This window comes from Ornithodoros turicata, chromosome 8 (genome assembly GCF_037126465.1).
Source record: "Ornithodoros turicata isolate Travis chromosome 8, ASM3712646v1, whole genome shotgun sequence".
Taxonomy (NCBI): Eukaryota; Metazoa; Arthropoda; class Arachnida; order Ixodida; family Argasidae; genus Ornithodoros; species Ornithodoros turicata.
In genome coordinates, this window is record NC_088208.1 from 31,828,485 (window position 1) to 31,851,994 (window position 23,510).

General features: G+C 46.1%; 1 protein-coding gene across 1 annotated transcript in view; it reads left to right on the forward strand.

Annotated features, from left to right (window-relative positions):
• The window catches only part of LOC135367010 (receptor-type tyrosine-protein phosphatase N2-like), a 287,257-nt gene that overhangs the window by 260,017 nt on the left and 3,730 nt on the right, over nucleotides 1-23,510 (forward strand). The window contains exons 16-23 of the mRNA XM_064600054.1: nucleotides 9,222-9,276; nucleotides 12,920-13,061; nucleotides 15,941-16,014; nucleotides 16,106-16,183; nucleotides 16,312-16,431; nucleotides 19,534-19,700; nucleotides 23,007-23,060; nucleotides 23,411-23,475. Of these exons, the coding sequence (XP_064456124.1) occupies nucleotides 9,222-9,276; nucleotides 12,920-13,061; nucleotides 15,941-16,014; nucleotides 16,106-16,183; nucleotides 16,312-16,431; nucleotides 19,534-19,700; nucleotides 23,007-23,060; nucleotides 23,411-23,475 (755 nt within the window). The remainder of the gene's footprint in view (nucleotides 1-9,221; nucleotides 9,277-12,919; nucleotides 13,062-15,940; nucleotides 16,015-16,105; nucleotides 16,184-16,311; nucleotides 16,432-19,533; nucleotides 19,701-23,006; nucleotides 23,061-23,410; nucleotides 23,476-23,510) is intronic.

The following is a 23,510-nucleotide window of genomic DNA, read 5'->3' on the forward strand; positions in this document are numbered from 1 at the left end:
AAGAACCTTACATAGACAATAGCCTAGATAAAACGGCAAGGACACAGGCGAGCTGGTCGTTACGTACATCCATCATTAAACCCTGAGATTGGGAAAAAACAACCAAACACGACAAAATCTCAAATGTCGTGTCGTCAGAAGTCGTGTTTGCTTGTTTTTCCCGAATCTCAGGGTTTAATTATGGATGTATAATAGCCTAGTTAATGTTATCTTATTACCCCTATGTGCCGTTCACTGTCACCACACGCTGTATCTTTGCGCTCTATACCGCTTTTTTTCCGTCCCTGTAACATCCCCTCGGGGGCCGACAGTAGGTCTCAATAAATAAATAAATAAAATTACATAGTCAACAATTGCGTAATAATCCGTGGCGTTATTAGTGAGTTTTAGGGCATCGTACGCTGTCGCCTTTCCGGTACGTAAGGGACAGCGAGGTGGTTTTGCGCACTGCGTGACGCTCGCTTTATGTTTTGCGCGTGCGCTGAACCATCAACGCTATCCGTTACGTACGCAAAAGCGATAGCGCACGATGCACTAAAACGCATTATTTTCACGATACAACTATATGATCGCGAGAAATCCCGCGGTTGAGCACCCGGTACTTAACGTCTTCCGAGGTGGACGATGTGTTCGAGCAACCTGTACCAAAATGATGAGAGAAAAACATCCAGATGTTTCTCTCACGTTCCTTGTAGCAGAAACGGCGTACAGGTGTTCGACAATGAAAGATGAAAGTCAATGAAAAGGTTAATCCGCTGTAGGACTCGAACCCACATCTTCTGGATTACCGGTCCAGGGCTCTACCAATTGAGCTAAGCTAACACGCCTTCTCAGCGACTTCCGGGGTGCGTCATCTGAAGGGACAAAACCAGTCACTCTCTCTCACTCATCCTCCTTTCACTTTTACATTTTTGCACTCTCATACACACATTCATACGACAGGGATCGACGCAAGCGGCAAATGCTGAACACGAGAGAACTGATGTTCTGAGGCTGGAACAACATAGAAGGGACAATCACATACAAGGCCTCAAGTTGCCTAAGAAATTAACGATGAAAGATGAGAGTCGCCTTTCTTTCATCTTTCATCGATAATTTCTTAGGCAACTCGAGGCCTCGTATGTGATTGTCCCTTCTATGTTGTTCCAGCCTCAGAACATTAGTTCTCTCAGGTGTTCGACAACATAATTTCGGCTCGAGAAGAGGAACGGGGTAGTTTTGAATTAGATTAAACGTAACCGAACACGTTAAATTCTCCCAACAGATGGAGAAGACACGGAGCGAGATTTCGTTTCTAGATTTGGGCGATGAATAACGAACGCGAAGGCCTCTGGTAACCGCGGCGCCCGAAGCCCTCCGGGCTCGCACGCCCAACCACGCGCGCACAATGAATCTCGGAGGGTCGATTATTAATGGGTTCTGGCCATTGCATTGTGGCGGGACAGCCCCCTTGTTCAGCTGGTCGCTTCCTATCTGTCAGCGTGCCCTGATGGATAGTGTATACTTATCAATCGACGCCGGGCTTCATCCAGGATCATTTTTCCTCCTCTGCTTTCCCTTGTCGTCTCTGTTACCGCTACAGGTGGTTGCCATTGTGTTCCTCGTTTCGAGTTGAGACTGCAAGGTGGTTCTGTTTGGCGATACTTGGGAGGAGTTGGAGTGACGTCTTCCGATTGGTTCTTCCCCTCCGGTTCCGTTTCGGGTTCGTGCCGTTTCGGGTTCCCGCTTATACGGGGAGAATAAATGAAACAACAACCGCTTTATTTTGACGATAATGAGCGGGGATCTTTATCGTAACAAGCGATACCATTTCCATCGCTCGCGCTAGTTGAATGTAAAGACATAACGACAAGCTTCACAGCTTCACCTTTCACAAGTGCGCTTAGCGGTGTCTTTAAATCATCCTTGCTCTCGCTTTCTCTTGCTCTTCTTTATGACAAAACTGCTTAGTTCATGGTCATATCCAGCTCACCGATACTAGCCTGTTTGCAACACCGACGTCTGCATCACCTATGTTTCAGTTCAACAGCAACAACAACTTTGTTTAAATGGTGGTGAGTTTCATCGCGAGGTAGATTTCAGTAAAATTTCAGTAAACTTCGGAACTGCTGACCACAACCTCGGTATTTTAAAAGCTAGTGTGCGAGACGAAAGAGGAGGTGGAAGTTCCACATAATCGCCTCCATACAGTCTGCAGTACTTTGCTCTTCGGTAGCTCCACCTAGCGGTACATTACGTACAAAATTCTCAGCGCAAGTCCGTTTTGCATTAAAAATTGTCAGACCGTATACCGCCTCATCCACTTACAATGCTCAGACAATAGCTGCGCACTGCGAGCGAACTAAACCCGTCTCTTCCCTTCAGCATATACTTGAGTCGTCCGTTCTGGAAGGACAACGTTAAGCTTTGACATACAATCCCTGTCAGCGGGCAGCAGCAGTAACGGCCGGGGTGCTTTTTCTGCGTGTGGGGCAAAGCTCCAGAGAGGACAAAGGCAGGAAAATGAGGGAAGACGTGGGAGAGAGGGTAATTACAACTTCGTGCCATTTCGAAAGCGGCCGGGATTAGGGAGAAATTACGAAGCACTTTGACGGGCGTTATCGCAACGCCAAATGCACCCCGCGCAAGTGGCAGGTCCCCCCAGCGTAAAAGAGTGCAGCCCTCCCACGCCACAGGGAGGGCCGGGAGGACCCGATTTTCCGCGTGGAGCTTCGTCAAGATTAACGTCACTGACGTGCTTCTTCACGTTTTTTATTCCTGAATATCAAATACTTTGTAATGATTCTGTTGTGGTACAGAACACGCTGGATTATGTGTATTTGTGAGATATTGTGGCAGTTGTGCGAGGCATTGCTCTTCGTTATCATGTTAAGAAATGTACGTTTTATGCGAAGGCACGCGTCCGAAGTACGTTTGCCCGGTTACAGCGATGCGTCGTTATCTGTGCGAGAGAGCTTGTATGCGGATTCACGCTAAAGGTGTGAAGAGCTATTGTAGATTCGTACGTGATGCACGTCGTTTTTAATGTTGTTTGTAGACGAGAGAAATCCGGTAATGACTGCTACAGCCTGTGTACTGTAGAATACCGGTGTACGCTGCACTCTCCGGTACTGTTAACTGTAGACGTACATGCCGATCTCTTGAACAAAATATGTTCGTCATTGCTGTGTTTACGTCTTCGTAACGTTGAACAGGAACGTTGAACGGACAGGTAGGGTCCAACATGCCGTGGGCCGACCTTATCTGTGCAGCTATTCATCTAACGCTTTCCTGATAAGATCGAGAGAGCTGAGGCCAGTACAGATTGTGATTGGACTCCATCCAGTTGTACAGTATGAGCAATGGCTTGAACCTTTCGCGGTATATCTCGTCGTCTGCTTTAACATATTTACAGGTTCAAAGACCCTTGCCCACGTTTCCCTAGGTTTTCCAGTTTACGACGAGTTCGTACTCTTTCACCGATTCGCAAGTTCATATATTGGTCATACTTAGGTTAGGTTAGATGCTACAAGTATAGGTACTATATACCAGAAGACCTATGGACATGGACGGTTTCATGTCTACCCATAGTAGGCTACAAGTAAGGCCAGTACTTCTCAAAACAATTACACCAGAGGACGCGCAACACCTGCTGGTGCACTATAGAGGCTTCACGTCTACCCGGCTCAACGTGGGGACAACTCGCACTTTGCGCCCTGGTGCACTTTCTGAAAGACATAGGTGCTGCAGCCAGCTTTTAAGACACACATGTATCACTTACTTCAAGAAAGTAATTAACTTTCAGAGTTAACATCCGCCAGTACTTCCAGAATAACTGGCTGTGCACCGGAGGAGCTATAACGTCTCCATTCCCCCCCCCTCCCCTCCCCTCTCTCTCTCTCTCAAAACATCTACTCTGGCTAATGCAAGCGAAAACGTCGTACCTTCCGAGTACCTTTCCAATCTTCTTCCTATGCCTCCGTTCTTAGCTTTCCTACGTAACCACCCACCAGCAGCGAAATATGCATTCAACCCCTCCCTCGCAAAACTAAGCGCATCCACAAAGCAAAAAAAAAAAAGAAGAAAAGCCCATTCCATTTATTCGCCTCGTGCTGTTCGTACTCCCCTTATAAGACGAGCAAACGGTGTCCGGTTGCACGCAAAGCGTAACAGGACGTCGCCATTTCGTTTTCTTATTTTTCCCGTGGAGGAAGAGAACGGGTCGATGTCGCATGGCTTCGGGACAGAACGGGACTGTTACCCCCCATTCGGCCAGCTTGTAAGGGGATTCCACCGAGCGTAATTGGCCTACCGGATCCGCTATTCCCGCTCGCCTCCCGTCTAAGGTTGTCACGTCTGCCATCGCGGACCAACTTCCTTCTAGCTGCTTCACTCGCGTTCCCGCTCGATGTATAGAGTATACTTTCGAGACGGCCCTTCTTTCATAGGTTTGATGGAGTCGTTATTTTCCTGCAAAATGTCAGGCCTTCCTCTTTTTCTTTTTTTTCTTCCGGTGATGGATGGCCAACAAAAGATGGGGAGAGAAAGTCGAGCGGAATTCAATTGGCTCGAGATGGCGGTGTAGTGTGGATTATTATTGTTATTATTATTATTATTGGGCGAATGGAATTTGTCGTCAGATGTTTTCAGGGTTTCCGGTCTGTTTTGTGTCACTGAGCGTATAAGGCGAAAGCATCGCGCTTGTATTTGAGGTATATACTTGTGTTTTCCCGTGTAGAGCCCTTGGCGACCTGTTTTCGAAGGCTAATGTCGGAAAGAGAGCGTATAGAGAAAGGAGCGGGATTTCAGTAATCACAACTACGTGGTGCCTCTATAGATAAAACCTGATTATTTTCTGGGTATTGTGGAACTAAGACACAGTATTCTTAGGCGCACCGTACGCCTGTGTGCGTGAAAAGTTTTCGAGGTATATATCGTTTACGACGTGCCAGTCGCTACCCGTATTTACCTTTAAAGCTGTTAGTCCAACCTTTGAGTCCTTACATATGGTCCTGGGGGTGCCTGACAGGGGGAACAGGACGACATAGTCCACAGACATGCCTATAAATGCACCTCAGCCGCTCCCTTTGATGTGCTGCACGCATACTAAGGAAAAAAGAAGTAATTGTAGGGACTAGGTTCATTGCCATAACCATCAGTCATTTTTGGAATCTTTTCTTTTATTTTCTATTTTTCTAAATGCACGGAAGTTTACGCGGTGTTTGACGACTATTTGCTGTGCTAAGTGAAGTAAATTTTAGGGTCAGGGTACTAAAATGGGAAGTAAATGCAATCTAGGGAACTATAGAAGTTGTTATTTCTCCCCACGTTGCTCCTTTTTTTCCCTTACATTGTACAAGAGCCTATAGGCACGTTCTCAGAAACGGGAACAGGTACCAGTTACGCAGTCATAGCACGGGAAGCTACCACTGGGGCGCCGGTGTAAACCTTGTTGCTATGGTGCCGATTGCTCAGGTCTCAGTGTGAAAGCTTCCTTTTAAAGCACCTGCGCGTATAGCTCTTAAGGCTCAGTCATTTCCAGAGGCTCTGACATGGATCTGGAACGGTTTAGCACGAAAGACACACAAACGAGGTATTTTAGTCTTGTGTGTGTGTGCGAGCTGCAATCCCCTATGATTGTCTGTGCCATATACACGTAGTGCCTTATTTGGTGTCGCTGTTTACACCGTTTGAAGAACAGAACGCCGCGTATATTTTCTCTTTGCGGAAAGTAGAAAATACGTCTCAGGAAAAATACTGGGATGACTGCGTAACTTTGATACCGCGTGCGACTTTCTGGTGGTCCCCTCTTGTCCCCCTCTCCTTCTTACTGTACTCTCTCCATCTGTCCACGTCTGTACGTCTCTCATAGCCACAGTTGCTTCGCGGCGCTAACGGGGAATAAAAGAGCTTTCTGGTGGTATTTAGTTGTTTTCGCATTGAACAGGCGTTTAAATGCGCCTATACAGTGGCGATTGACACCGTTTGAACCCAGAGCAGCGTTCGCGGCTTCAAACGGGTTATACGGTGTCCTATACGTCGCATAACCAGTAGACGTGGCCACCGTTAGAATACGTGGGATACCAGAGTGTGCTGACAGCTTATCTCGTGTCTGTCCTCGTCCGTACTGCCAGGGAGGAATCCCAGGCACTTTGCTTATCGACTCGTTTCCCCTGTCTCTGTGCGCGACAGCGCCTCTTTCGTCGCTCATCAGCTTAGATGTCGTCTGCTATGGGGCGGACACATAGCTCTGCTTTCTTTCCTCCCCGATCTGCAGGAAACAGGACACAACGACGCTATCGCTCGTCTATCTTTAAGGGTTGATAAACCAAATCTGTCACCGATGCGGATGTACTTTCAGTGACCTACCACTGACTTCTCTATACTGCGTGGGCTGTACATACAGCGCTCTATTCAGAGGACAGGAGTGAAGCTGCTTTCTAGTTCCGGAAGTTCCTTCCAATTGGTCAACAACTGAGCGACGTCACGTCCTGGTGTAGCTACATGTCGTCTGCTCTGCAGTCTCGGTGGCTGCGCCTTGGCTATAGGACGGCGGTTTCAACAGCACTTTCGATTATGAATGGCGTTGCATTTCTCAGTTTGGTATTCCCTCTAAGTCATCTGCTGAAAAAATGGGTCTGATTTCGTGTCTTCGCATGCTCGCTACGTACGGAGAGAGCAGACGATAACTAATTACTGCATGGGTATACGTGCAACTGTCCGTTCTCCCGTTCAACGTGTTGCTCAGCTGCTATGGCTTACACACAGCTGCATCGTGAGAAGAAAACCTGAGGGGAAAAGATGAGGCAGCGCACCTTCAAAAAAAGCAGGGTCGTTAGATTCCTCGCCAGGCATTCGCCTACCCACACGAAAGCCCAAACCTCATCAACATTTTATGCGTCGCCGGTGCTTGTGGTGGACCGTAAACCAGAGACGTCGCTCATTTCACGTGTGACCGTTTTCCAATAGTCGTTCGCACGTCTTGATCTCTTCGGAGTGGATGTGTTCCATCCAATCCTTCCCTTTCCCACAATTCAGGACTATAGCGCACTTCGAGTTCAGTCACAAGTTCAGTGCAAAGCTCGCTCTAGACGACGCTCAAGTCTTTCGCGCTGGTCTCTCGAGCTGCATTCATTCAAGTCTGCGCATATCTCCTTGTGCAATATCAATAGGTACAGTGAGGTGACTAGGGGGGTGCGAGGGCTGCGGTCCGCACCGGGTGACGCGATGGGAGGGGGTGACACGCCGCACCGGTATACCGCCGATTCCTCTCTTTCTCTGTGGTACAATTATGCAAAAAACATGAGGAGCCCTCGGCGACCACGTAATTTCTTTTTTTCTGAGTGTGGTATGATAATGTTATTTATCGTGTATTGCCTGGTATAGAAAGAGGTCTATTATTGGGGAAGGGGGTGACGTAAAGAGCCCCCGCACCACGTGACGCCACTGAATAGGTTCATTATAAGGCCTACAGATTTATGGGCACAGATAAAGTCTTCACTGTCCTTAAGTGCCGGGGTCACCGCTGTACGTTCTGGGGTGCGGGGGGGACGAGTAAATTGGTGAGTAGTTGCAGCTTCTAATCCTTTAGGTTACAATTACTGCCAATTTTCCCCATTTTTCTTTTTTTTTATCACATCACCATATCACTGGCCATTTTAGTCCCCCGACACCGAAATTTACTCCCCACCACTACAAATAATTCCTAAACTTCGCATACACTTCCGTGCATTTAGTCCTGAAAGGGACTAATGGCTGTGCCGATGCGTCCAGTCCTCAAAATGACTAAAAACCAGGGTTGGTTACCGAAAATATTATTGTTTCCGGTAACTGAAAAACTCGGCTTTTCGTTTCCGTTTCTGGTCGATTTTCGGTAGCGGTTTCTATTTTTCATCCGGGACTCGTACTGTCTGGTTTTGGCTTTTTCATGTCAGATATTCTAGTTACATAATAGATGCAAAAGGACAGCCACACCAAACACAAATAATAAAGACTTTAATGCAAAGTTCGTCACGAATCTTATACAACGCAAGTAGATGCTTCTCTAGGTTGCGGAAATACATGCCCTTAAGTTTCAAAAGTCTCCGCTCGTGCGTAAAAATAACACGTCATCCAAAACTTCCGCGTCCATCTTGCTGCGTAGTGGGCTCAACACGAAAGAAAGTCCCGAAAATAAAGGAATGAATGAATGAATGATGACTGGAAGAATAATGCGGATATATATACTTTTCATATTAACGCGAAAACACTAAGGGAAACGTCCTGGAAATTTAGTTTCCGTTAACGTTACCACTTTTGAAGTTCGTTTCCATTTCGGTTTCTGGTAGTGGAAACTAAAACAATTTCGTTTTTGTTTCCATTCTCGTTTCCTGTTGAATTTCGGTATTTACCGCTTCCCGTTTCCGTTTCCGGTAGCCAACCTTGCTAAAAACACTCCCTTTTTTCCTTAGAGTGTAGTAGCAGTACAGGGACCGTGACTAACACGTATCTCCGACACATTTGTGCCGACTATGAATCGCATTGAGATTGCAAATGCTTTGCAAAGTATCGCTGATACGCTTAATATTTGGCAATGACCGCAAGAATGGCCGTGCTTCTGTGAGCCTTCGAAACGAAAGAAATGGGCGTATAGGACCCACCTGCCATTAGAATTGACGCGTGAAAACACTATGTTCATGTACAAACAAAAGTATTTTCTTTTCTTGCGCACGCGGGCTGACCAGGTTGCTATTTCTCGCTCTCTTGTTCGCTGATTCATGTGCCGTACCGTACCGTTTTCGTATACCGTATACCAGTACTCACACCGTAACACTTACACCCGTCGCACTGCCTTTTGCCTTCAAAAATTCAGAGTCACGCATTCCTAAATTACAAATTCATACCATACGACGGCGTTCCCGTTGGAGGCAGTATACGGGTCACGCGGCATCATTAACTATTCGACTACAGCACGACAGCTCGCTGCAACTTTCAGGCACCTAAGGAGTGAAATTACTTCTCGGTGACGTTAATATTAATTCCCCCGTTACGGTGATTATTATTTTCACCAGCAGCCACCATTAGCGGTCCTCTTATTTTCATATATGCATAAACGACAGCGCTTAATTGTGCGAAAGTCTCGTTCTTGAATTTCGTCTTCGCCGTGCCATCCTTCATTTTTGTTCACGGTGACCGGTGGCATTTTCTCTCTTCTCGATCAAGTTTCACCTGCACTCATTACCCCTTCTCTCTCTTCTCCGCAGGAGCGAAGAACCGGTCACCTCAAACATGGACATCTCGACTGGTCACATGATCCTGGTAAGAGACAGCGTTTATTCTTTCTTTCTCGCTTGCTTTTGAAGCGGCAGCTCCTTTTGCGTTATTTTTCAGGTTGATTACTGCGCGGTTCGCCAGTCGAAAATAATGAGCCGCAATAACAGTGTTCCTTTTCCAAGAAGTTTTTCGCGAAATTAATGAGCAGAACAGTACGCTTCTTCCCTGATACAGCGTCTTCCCAACAAACGGGGTTTTAAACGAGACAAACTCCCCCGCTTGCATCGCATATTTATTACGGCGCCAGTGTCTAGTTTCATCCCTTCGCGAGCTTGAAATTAAGCATATTTTCGGTTCCAAGTGAACTACATAGAAAGCAGCTTAGTTTGTTTGACCGGGGAGTCCTAAAGTGGTGCGTCTGCGTTTTCAAGCATATTGCGGAGGGGCTCACATCGTCTTTTTTTGAGTATTGGTATACGCAAAGGATTGCTTGGCTCGCCTTCGTTAAGTATTACCGATAGGGTTCGCTTCATCTTCTATAGCGATCAAATGTGGTGCTTTTAATGACTCGAATATCTGGCTTGGTCTGGAAGGAAAGTAATGAAATCTATTTTAGGTGTGCCTGTCTGTTTCCTTTCTGTAAGATCTCCTCCGTGTTCGTTTATTAAAAGGTCCTTATGTAGCAGCCTTGTGGTAATTGAGTGGTTTGCGATAGTGCCGCTAGGGTGCGGGAATTGCACGGTGTTCCACGTGAGCAGAACCTCCTTGCCAGGTTAGTTCCTATCCGTTCTCGCTGCAGTGGATTTTGAACCTTAACGAAATCAGCACGCTATAGTAAAATACTTCACATGAGACATGACCGTCTTATAGTCACGTGTGTTAAACAGCGGATTTCTTTTTCTTTTTCTTTTTTCTTTTTATGCGGACCCTGCGTCAAGCTCCGGACGGACGTACCTGGTGGTATTAATACAAAACAATACAATAACACAAAAGTGATTCTAACTCTTTTGTCCTGACCAAGGCACAGCCTCCGCCGCAACGTTGACATTATTGCACATTTCCGTTAACGGTTTTTACGTAATTAGTTTAATTCGTTTAACGCAGAATAAATAACCCCTTATTGATTAATGCCCTCTCCTTCCGTTTTTATATATAATATGTACACTTCGAACATAACTGGCATAATTGAGTCGACTGTGCACGATCAACGTGAAATGCGTCGTGCTCACAATTTCCGAATTCTTGCAGACGTTCAAAAAAGCTTCCTCTACGCTCTTTTCTCGTCCTCTATTATCTTTGCTGAAAACGAATATTTTTTTTCTTCTTCTTCTTCTTCTTCTTGATTCAACGTCTCTCATCTCTTTTGGCTGGCGAGGTATACAGGAAGAAGAGGCTGTCGCCCGCAGGCCCAGCTGGCCAAATAAATGGGCCGGGCCTCTCGAAATTTACGGCGCGCTCAGATTTCACCGCCTCCCCTATTTGCTCTGCGCTGTCCCAAACTTGGCCGCCGCCGACGACGACTTCGCGCACCTTCGTCTTCAGGGGCGGAATTTACAGCGCGCTATGCGTTTCACAAATATATTGGGCGCGTGTGGGGAAGTGAAAGCGTCATGGAAGCTGCAGGGGCATTTGCTTCATTGTTTTGGGCGGCTGCGTGAGGTGTAAGAAATGGGATTTGAATCGATGAAGGCTCCGTGGCGAATGCTCTGCAGCGGATAAGAATATGGACGTATTACAATACACTCTTAAAAATGACCTTCACCTCATAGCACGCTCCTAGCCAACCGGTATCTCGAATGATATCGTTATCTGCCCTGATTTGTTAAAAACGCGAGGCGTACGCCTTTTTTGTGACACTTATGCGGTTCATAATTGTCACAAAAAAGGCGTACGCCTCCCGTTTTCAACGAACCAAGGCAGATAACGATATCATTTGAGATTATGGTTGGCTAGGAGCGTGCTATGCGGTGAAGTTCATTTTTAAGAGTGTAGGGGTGAGCGCGGATGACGTTTACAGCATCCGCTTCCCCATCACCGTACCCGCGCATGTAAGATCGGCATCCTCAACCGTACATCCGCGGTCCTCGTATTTATATAGCAAAAATACCTACGGGACGAAAATGCTATCGTAAATTGTAGAGGCTGAACAACAGTTAGCAAATGACACAACATTTAAGCCTGAAAGGTGAAATAAAGGAAATGAGATGAAATTAAATGAAAATTCTGTATAGACGCTGCAGCGCGAAGGACGACACGCGTCGACACCATTTTGGATTCTTTGCGCCAATAGTGGCTCCACCTGGGGGATGTCGACAGAGACACTAATGCTTATTATATACGCTGATATAAAATGCCGATATCCGCGCAAACCGCAGAGGTTCAAAACGTTCTATTTCTATCCTGCCCGGACCTCTTCGAGTATTGCTACCTTCATTCGTTCTGCGTGGTTAGCGATTTAGAGCACTGACGTTTTAATAATATAAATCGTATTATCAAACGCGCGGAGCAAGTTGGAGTATTCATTGCGAAGACTCAGGTGGGAGGAGGGAGGAGGGAGGAGTAAATTGGGAAAGGGAGAAATGACAGATTGTAGTCTTCGTGCTCCGCAGTTGCTCCGCATTTGAGTCCCTTGTTACCCCGAGATATACTACACAGCAGTGGAAATAGTCCATGAGCTTCGCAGAAACTTCCCTGTATTTAGTCCCGAAAGTGATAAATGGTTGTGGCAATGTATCTAGTCCCCAACACGACGAGAAAAAAATTATGTTGTCGTTTCTGTCTTTCTTCTCTTTTTTTTTTTTTTCTTGTGTTGTATTGTTAGGCTCGATTGAAGCACACTCTGGCAACAAGTGTTTGTTTTTGTCTGGTGATGATGCCCGTATGGGCGTCGAAACGTCACAGTAAAGCTGCAAGTTCGTTACGTTAAGCCAGTGTGTGCTTCAATTATTCATAATGTCAGCTGGCTTATGGTCTGTCTTCATTGTTAAGTTTGTGGGTCCGTTATTGTGACCAAGGATGGAAAGAGATTCACAGTATGACACACCCGAAACCCTTTAAATGCAATGGTGTATACGTTGAGAAGAGGACAGCTTGTATCGCAAATTGGTAGATAATTTCAGAAAGCGGCTTTCGTGCTGTATTGTTCCTCCTTTCTCAACGTTAAAGAACTAATGAGAATCATTCATGCTACGCTCAAATAGCCATAGCCATTTTTGTTTTTCTAAGTGATCTGGAGTAGCCGGCTTTTTTCTTCTCTCTCTCACGCACACAACTCAGCTCAACTCAACCACGCTCAAATATTTGTTCGAAAAATAAGTAGATAACCTGTGTTGTTTAAACATAATTTTGTTTTTCCTTGGCTACCTATGTTGTTTCGATAACAATAACTTATGCTCTTTTTTTACTTTTGTTGTCGGCACATTTTGATTTTACCGACACCTGATTCCATGATTTCGCTTCTCCCAAGCACCACAACGTCCTGAAGGCGTAAGTGCATAGGGTTGGACAGCTAGATCAAAAGGTCGTTTTCTTTCTGAGCAGCTCTGCGCACTAATCGCACTAAGATATACCTGCCACCCCCCACGTATACACATTCGATCAGCACATTGAGCTGCTTGAGTGTGTTCCATAACAAATCTGCACGTAACAATTGTGAGCATATACAGATAATATTCTTCTCTCCTAAAAGACTTACATGGAGGATCACCTCAAGTGCAAGGACCGACTGGACCGAGAGTGGGAAGCTCTGTGCGCGTATGAAGCCGATCCCAGCGCCACCGCCACTGCGGCAGCCAACATGAAGAAGAATCGTTATCCGGACGTCTTGCCATGTGAGCTGGGATTCACTCCATTTCTTTGTGTTTCTTCTACTCACTCGTTACTGCTATAGACTTATCCGTTATCGATATTGAGGAACGACTCATTATCTGCAGGGATTCGCGTTTACAGCCCTAATTTTTCGTGGAGGAGGGGGTTCGTTAAATATAGCGCTTTATACTATACATAAGTAGTACACTCGATGTAAATGCCGAATTCCGTTTTCTTTCATTTTTTTCGGTTTCTTTCTATCTTTTCGTTCCCTTTCCTTTTCTCGTTCCTTTTTATGAAAGGAATAACAAGTCGGTCTTTGCCTGACTAACCTTTCCTTGCTTTTTTTTTTCTCAATAAACATATCCCCCCCCCCCCCGAAACCATGGTTCTCTACTTCTTTCAACATTGATGAGATCACTCAGTAATTGAAGGTTTCTTTTTCATGCAATCCAAACATCCGACACGCTCTAAAAAAGGAACTTCGCCGCATAACATTTCATCGTTGTCACTCCTGATTATGGAAAGCGCTGAGCGTACGCCACTTCGTGGCAGTTAGAGAAAAAAAAAGTAAGGTTGATAAGTAAATTTATAAAAAAAAAACAGATGCAGATTTACACGTAAGGTGCGTAAGTCTATCTGTGTTGCGACATGCTGCGCGTGCTGGAGAGTATAGGACTGCAGATAATTTCGACCACCGGGGGTTCTTTTGACATGCACCGGTAATCTCCGACACAGAGCGCTGATAGCTGCATAAGGGTTACCAAAAGGCGTACAGCTCCAGTTTTTAACCAATCAGGGGCGATGTCATTCGTGGGATGATGATTGGTTGCTCAGTCGGGACCGCACGTGTTCTGAAAGCTTTCAGTCTGAAAGCATCTGGGTTTTCCTCAGATGCTTTCAGACATATGTCGGCACAGTTCCCTTAGAAGTCGGCCCAGGACGCACATTCCCCCCCCCCCCCCGGGCGTCAGTCGTGACGTTGCCCATCGTTTTTATTTTTTTATTTTTTTCTTTGGGGGGATTTATGTTAGGAGTACCAGAACAAGTCCGGAGACGAGTTCAATTTCTCCTCTTTTTTTTTCTTACAAACAAACAAACAAAACCGCAAGTGTTATGCGATTAAGTTCTGTTTTAAGAGTGCTCCCTTCTCGTGCAAATATCGGGTCCGTTGTACGAGAAACGATTTTTTTTGCTGGGCTGCTGGGCACGCGCAGCAATTCATACCTCTGTCATCGTTCCTGGAGTGCCCCTCTGTATTCGGTATTTTTCGATTGAAACCGAATGAGGGGAAAATTTTACCCGGCGTATGTTTTTCGGTGTTTTTCTATTAAAACCGAAGACGGAGAACCCTATTTATGGGGAACTGTGCCGACGTCCGTCTGGATATAGTTTGCCGGAAAACACATGGAGACATTCGGACAGCACAGAGGTGGTAGCAAGCCGACCTCCGTCTTGCTGACCTTTCCTTTCTTGTTTCTTAATAAACATATCCCCCCCTCCTCCACACATACACAGAGGTGGCAGGACTCGAACCCACCACCTCCCTGTCTCCAGCACGACCTTGGTGCTAGATTTCGTAATGAATGGTAATCTTTTTCGCGTCACGTATTCGAACACATCGCTATTCTTATTGCTCAAAAGACACTATTAACAAGATCGAATGCATTCGAGGGCTGCGTTGAATACGGTTGGTTGCTGGTTGGTTGCTGACGCACATTGGAGCCGCGAACATCACGAGTGCCAACATTGTTAACTGAACCCAAAAGATAATGCCCTTAACTAGATATCAATGCTGAGCTCGCATTCAATCGCCCCCCTCCTCCTCGTTGCCGCAGCTCGTAGCAACCAAATGCGCGAAAGGATCTTCCAATCCGCCCGAAGGCACAGAATCGGGGTCCTGTTGTTTGAAGTCTAAACACATCTCGCATGCCGGCGCTCCGCTGAAAACAGGGCTTGCGCATAAATTATGCAAATGCAAAGGATGTAATGAGCGTATTATCATAACCAATCAAATAGAGACTGCTGCCTGAGTTCATCTTTTCTCTTGCTGAACCTGCGTGTGACCTACGGAACAGATTGCGAGTTTCGTTGGCCCTCCTTGTGGTGTTTTATTCGTTGTTCATTTCTGCATTGCTTCCTTTCGTGTGTTTCCGTGGGCATACTGTAATCTGTAAATGGAAGTACAAGTTCTTGTACAAGGCTCCGGCGTCAAAGTCGGTACCGACTCCCGGTAAGCGACCGGTAAGGGCACTCTGAAGAAGTCGGTGAAGAAGTAATGATTCGCGCACACCTGACATTTACATTTGCTAGTATACTGAAGCCCACTCTGAAGAAGTCGGTACCGACTGCTTCAGAGTGGGCTTCAGTATACTAGCAAATGTAAATGTCAGGTGTGCGCGAATCATTATTTTAAAATCGAACCGAATACGAAACGAATAGTTGTATAAGCGGACAGAACACGCATGCAGGACATGTTATATCCGTACACGCATGTAGGGATATAAACATGCGCGTAGCATGTATACAAGATATATTCATACGGATCAGAATATCAAGTATAGCGCTCACTTTGTCTTGTGCTCTTTCTTGTGTCGCTTTTGGCCTTAGCTGTGCAGCTTCGAGTCTATATTTGAAGATCAGTGAGTTCGAACTCGGAAGAAAGAAGGTGCTGACGCCAGGACTCGAACTTAGCCTGCCTTGGCTAATCCTCATTGGTTACTATTCGAATATAGTATATGGTTTGGAAGAAACGTCGATTCGATTCGAAATTCGAGTATATAGGATTCCCTTGCTGCAAAATGCTGCACAAAGGTGGCAGCTCTATACATAAAAAAAAATGTTTTTTTTTTCTTGTTTCATTTATATTCCCTCTTTTTAACGCTTAATAACTCCATTTCAGATGACCACTCCCGAGTCGTTCTGAACGATCTCTCCAACATGAACAGCTCCGATTACATCAACGCCAGCACAATAGTAGGTCCCATTCTTTCAAGTCATCACACCGTCAAACCGTACTTATTTTTGGTGCCTTCTTTATCAAATATACTTCTATTCTCATTTGCAGACAGATCATGACCCGCGGAATCCAGCTTACATTGCTACTCAGGGCCCTTTACCGCACACCGCCGCTGACTTCTGGCAGGTATATACGCGACCAGGTCCACGTCTCATTCCGTGACTCACTAATACCTTTACCCTTGCTATACACTGAGCCGGAACGGTCTTCTGCGTAAGTGTTAACGAGTGTGACGTTGAATGTGATGTTGCCAGATGATCTGGGAACAAGGCAGCGTGGTGATCGTGATGCTGAGCAGGCTCATGGAAGATGGCGTTGCCATGTGTCACCGCTATTGGCCTGAAGAAGGTAGCGAGGTCTACCACAATTACGAGGCAAGTTAATCCAAATCGTAGCTGTCGTATCCTTGTTACCGTGTATGTATATAGCGTTGATTCAAGAAGAGTGATGGGGTATAGTCTGCTGCGACAGTGGTTTCGCACGTCCAGGAAGTCTGGCACGAAGCAGTGTTGAAGCGGTTCAAGACGTACTGCAGTAGGAAGCAGGTGTTGCTTGCGTCTATACTGGTGGAAAACATAAAGGGGTGTAAAAACATAAAGGGGTGGCAAAATTTGTGGGAGGAGCTCGTATATCAAGAATGCGATCTTATACAGTATAGACAACAAACATATATGCAATTCTGACCAGGTGTATGACACAAGGTTTATCATTTTTACTTACAGTTTATGTTTATTGTTCAGCTTCCCATCCCTGAATACATACATCCTTTCGTCCGGAGTTTCCAACTTTTATTGCTAGCTTTAGTTGGTGGTAAATTTGCTGGTCCTTGTATAAGCCCCCCTGACTCCACTATCCGGTGTTCCTTGGATGGGGCTGTCTCCATCACAATATTCACAATATAATGCATGTCCCCCAGAGGCTCTGAGAGAGAATACAGTGGACTATACAGACTATATTATCTACACTACCTATAGACAAGATATGCAGGCTATGCATCCGAGCTATACAGACTAGCTTTTGGAAAGAAATACGCGTTTTTATTTCGTCGTGCACCTCAACATCGTAAAAAGGCACACATCTCTTCGGCGAAGCTTCACAAATTGCACAAAGCTGAATAGGTCTATTTAGAGTGCAGTAACCTATTTGCTTTGACACTAACTCTTACGAACTATTTACTCCATTCACACGGTACACGTTTGCACACTGTGCTCACCGAGAAGTCTCTCTTTCCTGTGTGCGGCGCGGAATCATTACTGGACAATTTGTGTAATCAGCGAAAACAAGCGCAGCCAATCAGCACCTTGTTTTGCATTCCGATAAACATCGAATGCGTGGAGCCTGCCTCCCCCCCCCCCCCCATTCCCGCTATCGAATGTTATTCGCAGATGCATGACGCGACAATTTGCCGCATTTGATGCTGCCAAATTTTGTTGCCAGGTTTCACTCTTTCTGTGTTGGCGGCGCTTATGTATGCCCCCACGTTCTTTCCAATATTCTCGTCTGCAGCCGTCGTCGCATATTCTCTCCGCCAGAGGACCGACGTGGCGTCCTCATTAGCGTTGCCAGACGAAGCCTTACATTCCGCCGTTTCAGAAACGTTGTTTATCTTTTTCCTTTTTTCCCCCCTACTTTCTCGTTCTCTAGCGTTCCCTTTAATTAAGACAAACTCGGTACCAGAGTGTAAAAGAGGAAGGAGGCTAGTGGAGGGCACTGTCTATCTATGCGCGGCATATAGTAGCCGGACGCTGGCCTGATTTGATAGAAATTTTATATGTGCGAAACCATTTGGCCTCCTCTTCTCCTTCTTCCCAGTTCCCACTCGTTCAATGTTGCCAACCCTCTTTCGCGCTCGCCATTGCCAGAGTAATTTAAATCTCGTTACTCCTCGGAAAATGGCGATTTTTCGCGCGGAATGAGAGGAAGGAACCTGTGTTCGGTAAAAGACTTCGAAGCGAGTGGAGATGGCCCTGAAAGGAGGGTTCTTACAGCTTGAATAGGGGGGGAGGGTTTATAGCGCAGCTTACGGAGAACTATGCCCGTATATTCGTGCGGATATGTCGTTCGCAAACAAGGAAGACTGCATAGACCGTGTGTGTTCGGATTGACGTGAAGAGAGTTTGTTTTAGTGCTGTCATTTGAGACGCTTATATCGCGCGGCCGGGAGCTGTAGCGCGTTCGTTGAATTGACCTGAAGCGAGTAGAGTGACACTACTGATGGGTATGGGCGCCGTTAAGGGGGGCACTTGCCCCCTCGCCCTACGGTTCAGACCTTTTCTTTTCTTTCTTTTTTTTCGTGACTTTTCCAGAGCCCTGCCGACTCTCGGCTCTCGGGCCGTCCGTGTAGCTCGTGGTAATTCAACGAATAGCAACATCTCAGGCACCAACAAGTGCCAGGAGCCACAGACAGTAGCGGGAACGTTCTAATGACGGACGACACTGATGGCACTCGGAGTTATTGCGCAAGAGTGAGCTGTAGAACGATACCCTCCACCGGGGGGCTGTGCAGTGGCGCTGGGGTCCGAGATCTTGCCCCTCCCTGAAAAATTGCCTAGCGGCACCCCTGCTGATGGGGTTGGGGCACCTTGAAACAGTATGTAGTTCATTATATCGTGTACGCACTGTACTGCACGCCGGAGTATTATAGCAAAAAAAAAGAAAGAATTTTTCTACTTGTCGTACTTGGCGAGGTATAAGCTTTGGAACAGACGCACACTTGAAGCTCTCACATCAGAGGAGCCACAGCTACGGCCGTTCCCATTGGCAGTCTTAAGCACGTGACCTCTTTCGGGCTGCCTCACTGGCGGGGACGCCTGTATACAGAGCGTGATGAGTTTCGGTATTCGCGGTGCTGATTTTCTACGCATCTGTTACCGTCTTTGCTATGAACCTTGGAATACTCGTTGATATACTCTACCCGGCTTTTTACTCTGAGTTCCATTTCCGTTTTTTGGAAATAAAACAATTGAAATTGAAATATATGCAGAAGTGTCACATTCCCTTTAGCGGAGGCGACAAGCGCCACCGCGAAACAAAAGGCCTGCGTCTCCTGGTGGTGGTGGTGGTGGCGATAGGGCTTGCCGTTGTCGGCCTCACGTATGTGGGCAACGTCACGACTCACGCCCTGGGGGAATGTGCGACTTAGAAGTCGGCCTGCGTCTCCTCTCACTCCATCACGAGCAAAAGTCGGAGTGTCGTCTGCTTCATCCAACTGCCGCAGACTATTTCAAACGCAGGCTCTCTGTGGCTTCCTCTGGCTGGCCATGTGGCTTATAGCGGCTCGTCTCTATAGCTACGGCTGCTGAAAGCCAAGTCGCGATTAGCGGACTCTTAATCATCGTGCGATCGGGCTTTATTTATCTAAGTCGCGTTGCAGGTGCAGCTGACGCGTAAAAAACTGCAAACCATGTTGTGCTCCCGTTTTCAACGTTTGTACGCACCTTCAGTTTGTCCAACTGAAAAACATTGCGTATTCTCAGGTCCACTTGGTGTCGGAACACATCTGGTGCGACGACTACCTTGTGCGCAGCTTCTACTTGAAGAACCTGAAAACGAGTGAAACCCGGACGGTGACTCAATTCCACTTCCTCTCATGGCCAGACAACGGAATCCCCTCTTCCATCAAAGCCATTCTCGAGTTCAGGAGGTAAGAAGTGCTGTTCGTACTTAGTTGTGCCGTGCAAATCGCATATAGCGCAGCTCAGACAGTATTCACACATGTGTTTACTGCGGCATATAGTGCCAAACGTGTTTAAATCCCGTAGTTTTATAGGGCCGTCGTTGGTAGTAATTTTTTGGGAGAAACTCTTTTTGAAACGCTGTTAAATTTTCATTGAAAGCTTTTTATCGTCTTCCGAAATACTTTTTTCGCAGTGTTACCGTAGTAGTTAGGCTGTTTCAGCGTACAACAAACACTGTCCGGTGAATACGTGGTGGTGGCTCTGTCACGTGGTCCTGTAAGGCTACGGACTGACCTACACAAAGCTATCGCCTTAACAAGGTTTGTAATTGTAGAGCTTCTTAGCGGTACGCGCCGTTATGGGCCTTATTAGTTGCATTTTTGGTTTGTCTATTTGTACTCTGGCATCTGGAAGCCTAAAGATGTGCTGAAAAGTTATTGTAAGGCATGACGAAGCACACAACAAGTACTAAAATTGAAGTGCCCTTTCCGTTACGCGTATAACCGGCGCCCTGATGCCCTCTACCGTGACTTCACTACTCGGCCTCATCAACAGAATTCAACTTTAAAGTACCACTGTGGACTAAATCTCTCGTATCCAGAATCCTACCGAATATTTATGGCATAGCAAATCCACGTGTCTTACATCGTATTCTCCCAAAGGTTCCCTGTGCGACCCGGTAATATCATTAAAATGTATTTATTGTTTCGTGAAGTATGACGTATAGCGCGCGCACACAGTCTTTCACCCGTATGGCAACATTACGCCTCCCAGGTAGATCTCGGTCTCCTCACATGCTGGCAGTCTTCCCACGCGGGGCGGAAACCGGCAAGTGCGCGCGCTGTTGCTAGGAGACAGACGCAAGGGCTCGTGGTGACGTCACCTGCGCTTAGAGAATCCGAAACTATGAAGCTTTGCGGGGTTTTCTTTTTCGTTTTTTTTTTTTTTTCAAAATTCTCGCAATGTTCGCGGACGGCATCCAGTATATCACTATGGTGAAGAAGATGAAGCAACGTGGAACTCACGTGCAGTTTTTGTGGTACCTTATTTGAGAGCGATCCAATGAGACCGTTCTACGTGCACGAGGGGAAAGGGAAAAGCTGAGGGCCTGCGCGAAAGGCTGACCTACTTGCATCGCGTATAAAAACGCCATGAAAACGCGGCGATCTCAGGAAAACGCGTCCATAGTGGATATTCACTACATGTCGACATGGATGATGTCGCTAAACAAGGAATAAGCGAATGATTACAAGAGCACCAAATGAAACGCACGTACTAAGCGACGCTGTTTCAAAGACGTTCCGCCAGACACACACTCACACACACACACACACTGCTAGAAGCTTTCGCTGTTCCATTTACATAATAATGCTCGATGCTGGCAAAATTTTAATCCTCCTTTCGTCCGTGCGCTTATCGAAACTTCACGCGCGCGACTGTCCTTTGAACACAAAAGCGGGCGCAATTCAATGAAGAGGAGCCTTTAATATAACCAATATAACGTGCCGAGCTCAAATATAAATGTGCTCGTCATATTATATGCGCCTATCTTGTTCTCCAATTCCTGTACCCGCCGCCGCTGCATCTCTTCGTCTGTGAATGCCTCAAAGAAAACATTCAGCTATTAGAGCTATTAGATGAACAGACGTTGATAGGCGAAATGAAAACAGGACTTCCTGCTCCGACGGATGATTTGTTTTAACGGGAAATACGCCCTCAATCTTGCATGACTATTGTGTGCGCCGGGGTAATTATTTCCCTCTCTTTCTCTCTCTCTCTCTCTCTTAAACTCCCGCCTCCTTTTGTATTTGAGCTTCATGTAATATAAGAATATTCCTCCTGTATTAGTTGCCGCTGTAGAATTGGTCTCTGCCCCAACAAAGACGTAATTTTCCTGTGCCCGGGTGGGAATTTTTTTATTTTTATTCTTGTTATTTCTCGTTATAACTTGCGACCTTACCACTCCTAAAGTTCCGCTTTACAACGTTCGCTTAAAGGAACTCAAAAGAGCGAGGCCACTGTCAGGAAGAAGTTAGGATAAAGAAGTCTCTCCAGTTACCAGGTAATTAGACTTGCGACGCGCGCACAATACAGCGGAGCGTCTGTACGAAGTCCCTCGTTGCAGTGACGCTAATTGCAAGGAAATTTTTTTTCTAATAATACCCGTTAGCGGCGCAAACCTCTTTCATGAGTCAAGCGTGCATTGTTTCGTATTTAAGTCATTGTTCGTGTATATCAGAAGGTCGTAGGCGTAGAGGACATTACATTAGTCAGGCCATTGTGAGTGCATCTCGATCTTCTTCGTGTTGCTTTTAAACTGACTGACCTGCGGAAAAGAGGATTCTTATACGCTGTGGCATTGTGTGGCGTTCTCTCCTTGTGTTTGTTGAAATATTCGAGAGATATATGTATACGTCTTGTGTACCGGACGCTACCTATGTTTGTGACGCCCTTTTTTTTTTTTACTTTTTAAGAATCGTTATTAGCCGAAATTTTGTGCACAGTGGGTCTTGCTGACGACATCAGATGTCACATCCTTCAAAGTGATTTTATGTGTGCGTGTGGTGGTTTGAACAACTGAAGAAACTGCTTCGCCACCTCTAAACCCCCGACGAATACAAATTTCCGACGAAAATTCGGGGCAACCTCCCGTTTCTTCAGAAGGTATATATATATAAAGACTGCGCGCCTTCCTTTTCAATTTTCTCGAAAGATTCAACTGAGTCGCTGTAAGTCCCTCCCAATAATCCACGTTCCCAAGCGCATGGCTTTTCTGCAGCGCGCCGTGAGACATCGTCTGCTAAAATAAAATTTAAAAAAATTTAAAAAAAAAATGGTTCTGCTCGACGCCGGGGAACGAGTCGCAGTCACGGAGCTTTCGAGAGTTTCTCCTCTCCTTTTCTTCCTCCTCTGCTCTCATTTCCTTCTCTACATCCGGTCGCGTTCATCATTTTTGTGATTGGTGCAATTGTGGTCCGGCAAATTGCATAGTCACAAAAGTGATGGTCGAGGCCGGGAAACCTCTGCGGTGCCTGTTACTTCACGTCACCTTCTCTCGCTCCTGCCAGCGCCGCCTACTACCGATGTGCTGTCCTGTTTCCTCTGCTCTGCTATGTCTTGGCCTTCCGATAAATAAAGCGTTCAAACGTGCGGAAAATGTCTCCAAATCTTTGTCTCTTGCACATAGCTGGTGCGCGTTCGTTACGAAGAGATTATTGGGTTGATCTATACCAGCAAGCTTTATACGTTCAATGTCTTTTCTTGAATTTCAGAAAGGTCAACAAGTCTTACAGAGGTCGCTCCTGCCCAATTGTCGTTCACTGCAGGTACGATAGTTTATCTATGATAGCGATACATATCTGCATTGCGAAGGAATTCGTTCTAGTGAGTAGTAGGAGAGATTCGAATTGAAAAAAGTTCGCTAGACGTTTCGGAAACGCAATAACTTCAGGTGTTGTCACATTAAATAGATGCCACATCGTCTGTATTCATAGAAGTCCCTGCTTGGGGGACACTTGCGCAGACAACATAGGTTAATAAAAAATAAATTATGGCTTTCGATCGTCACCTCACCCATCATTGAAATGCGGCGAGAGGGAGGCTAGATCAGCTCCTCCGGAGCACTTTTTTGTGCGTTTATGGTGTCTTACCATTTCGTATCTGTGTGTTGTTCCAGTGATGGCATTGGTCGTACGGGCACCTATTGTTTGATCGACATGGTTCTCAACCGCATGGCAAAAGGTGGGTTCTTTATTGAACAGTCTTGTCTGAACATT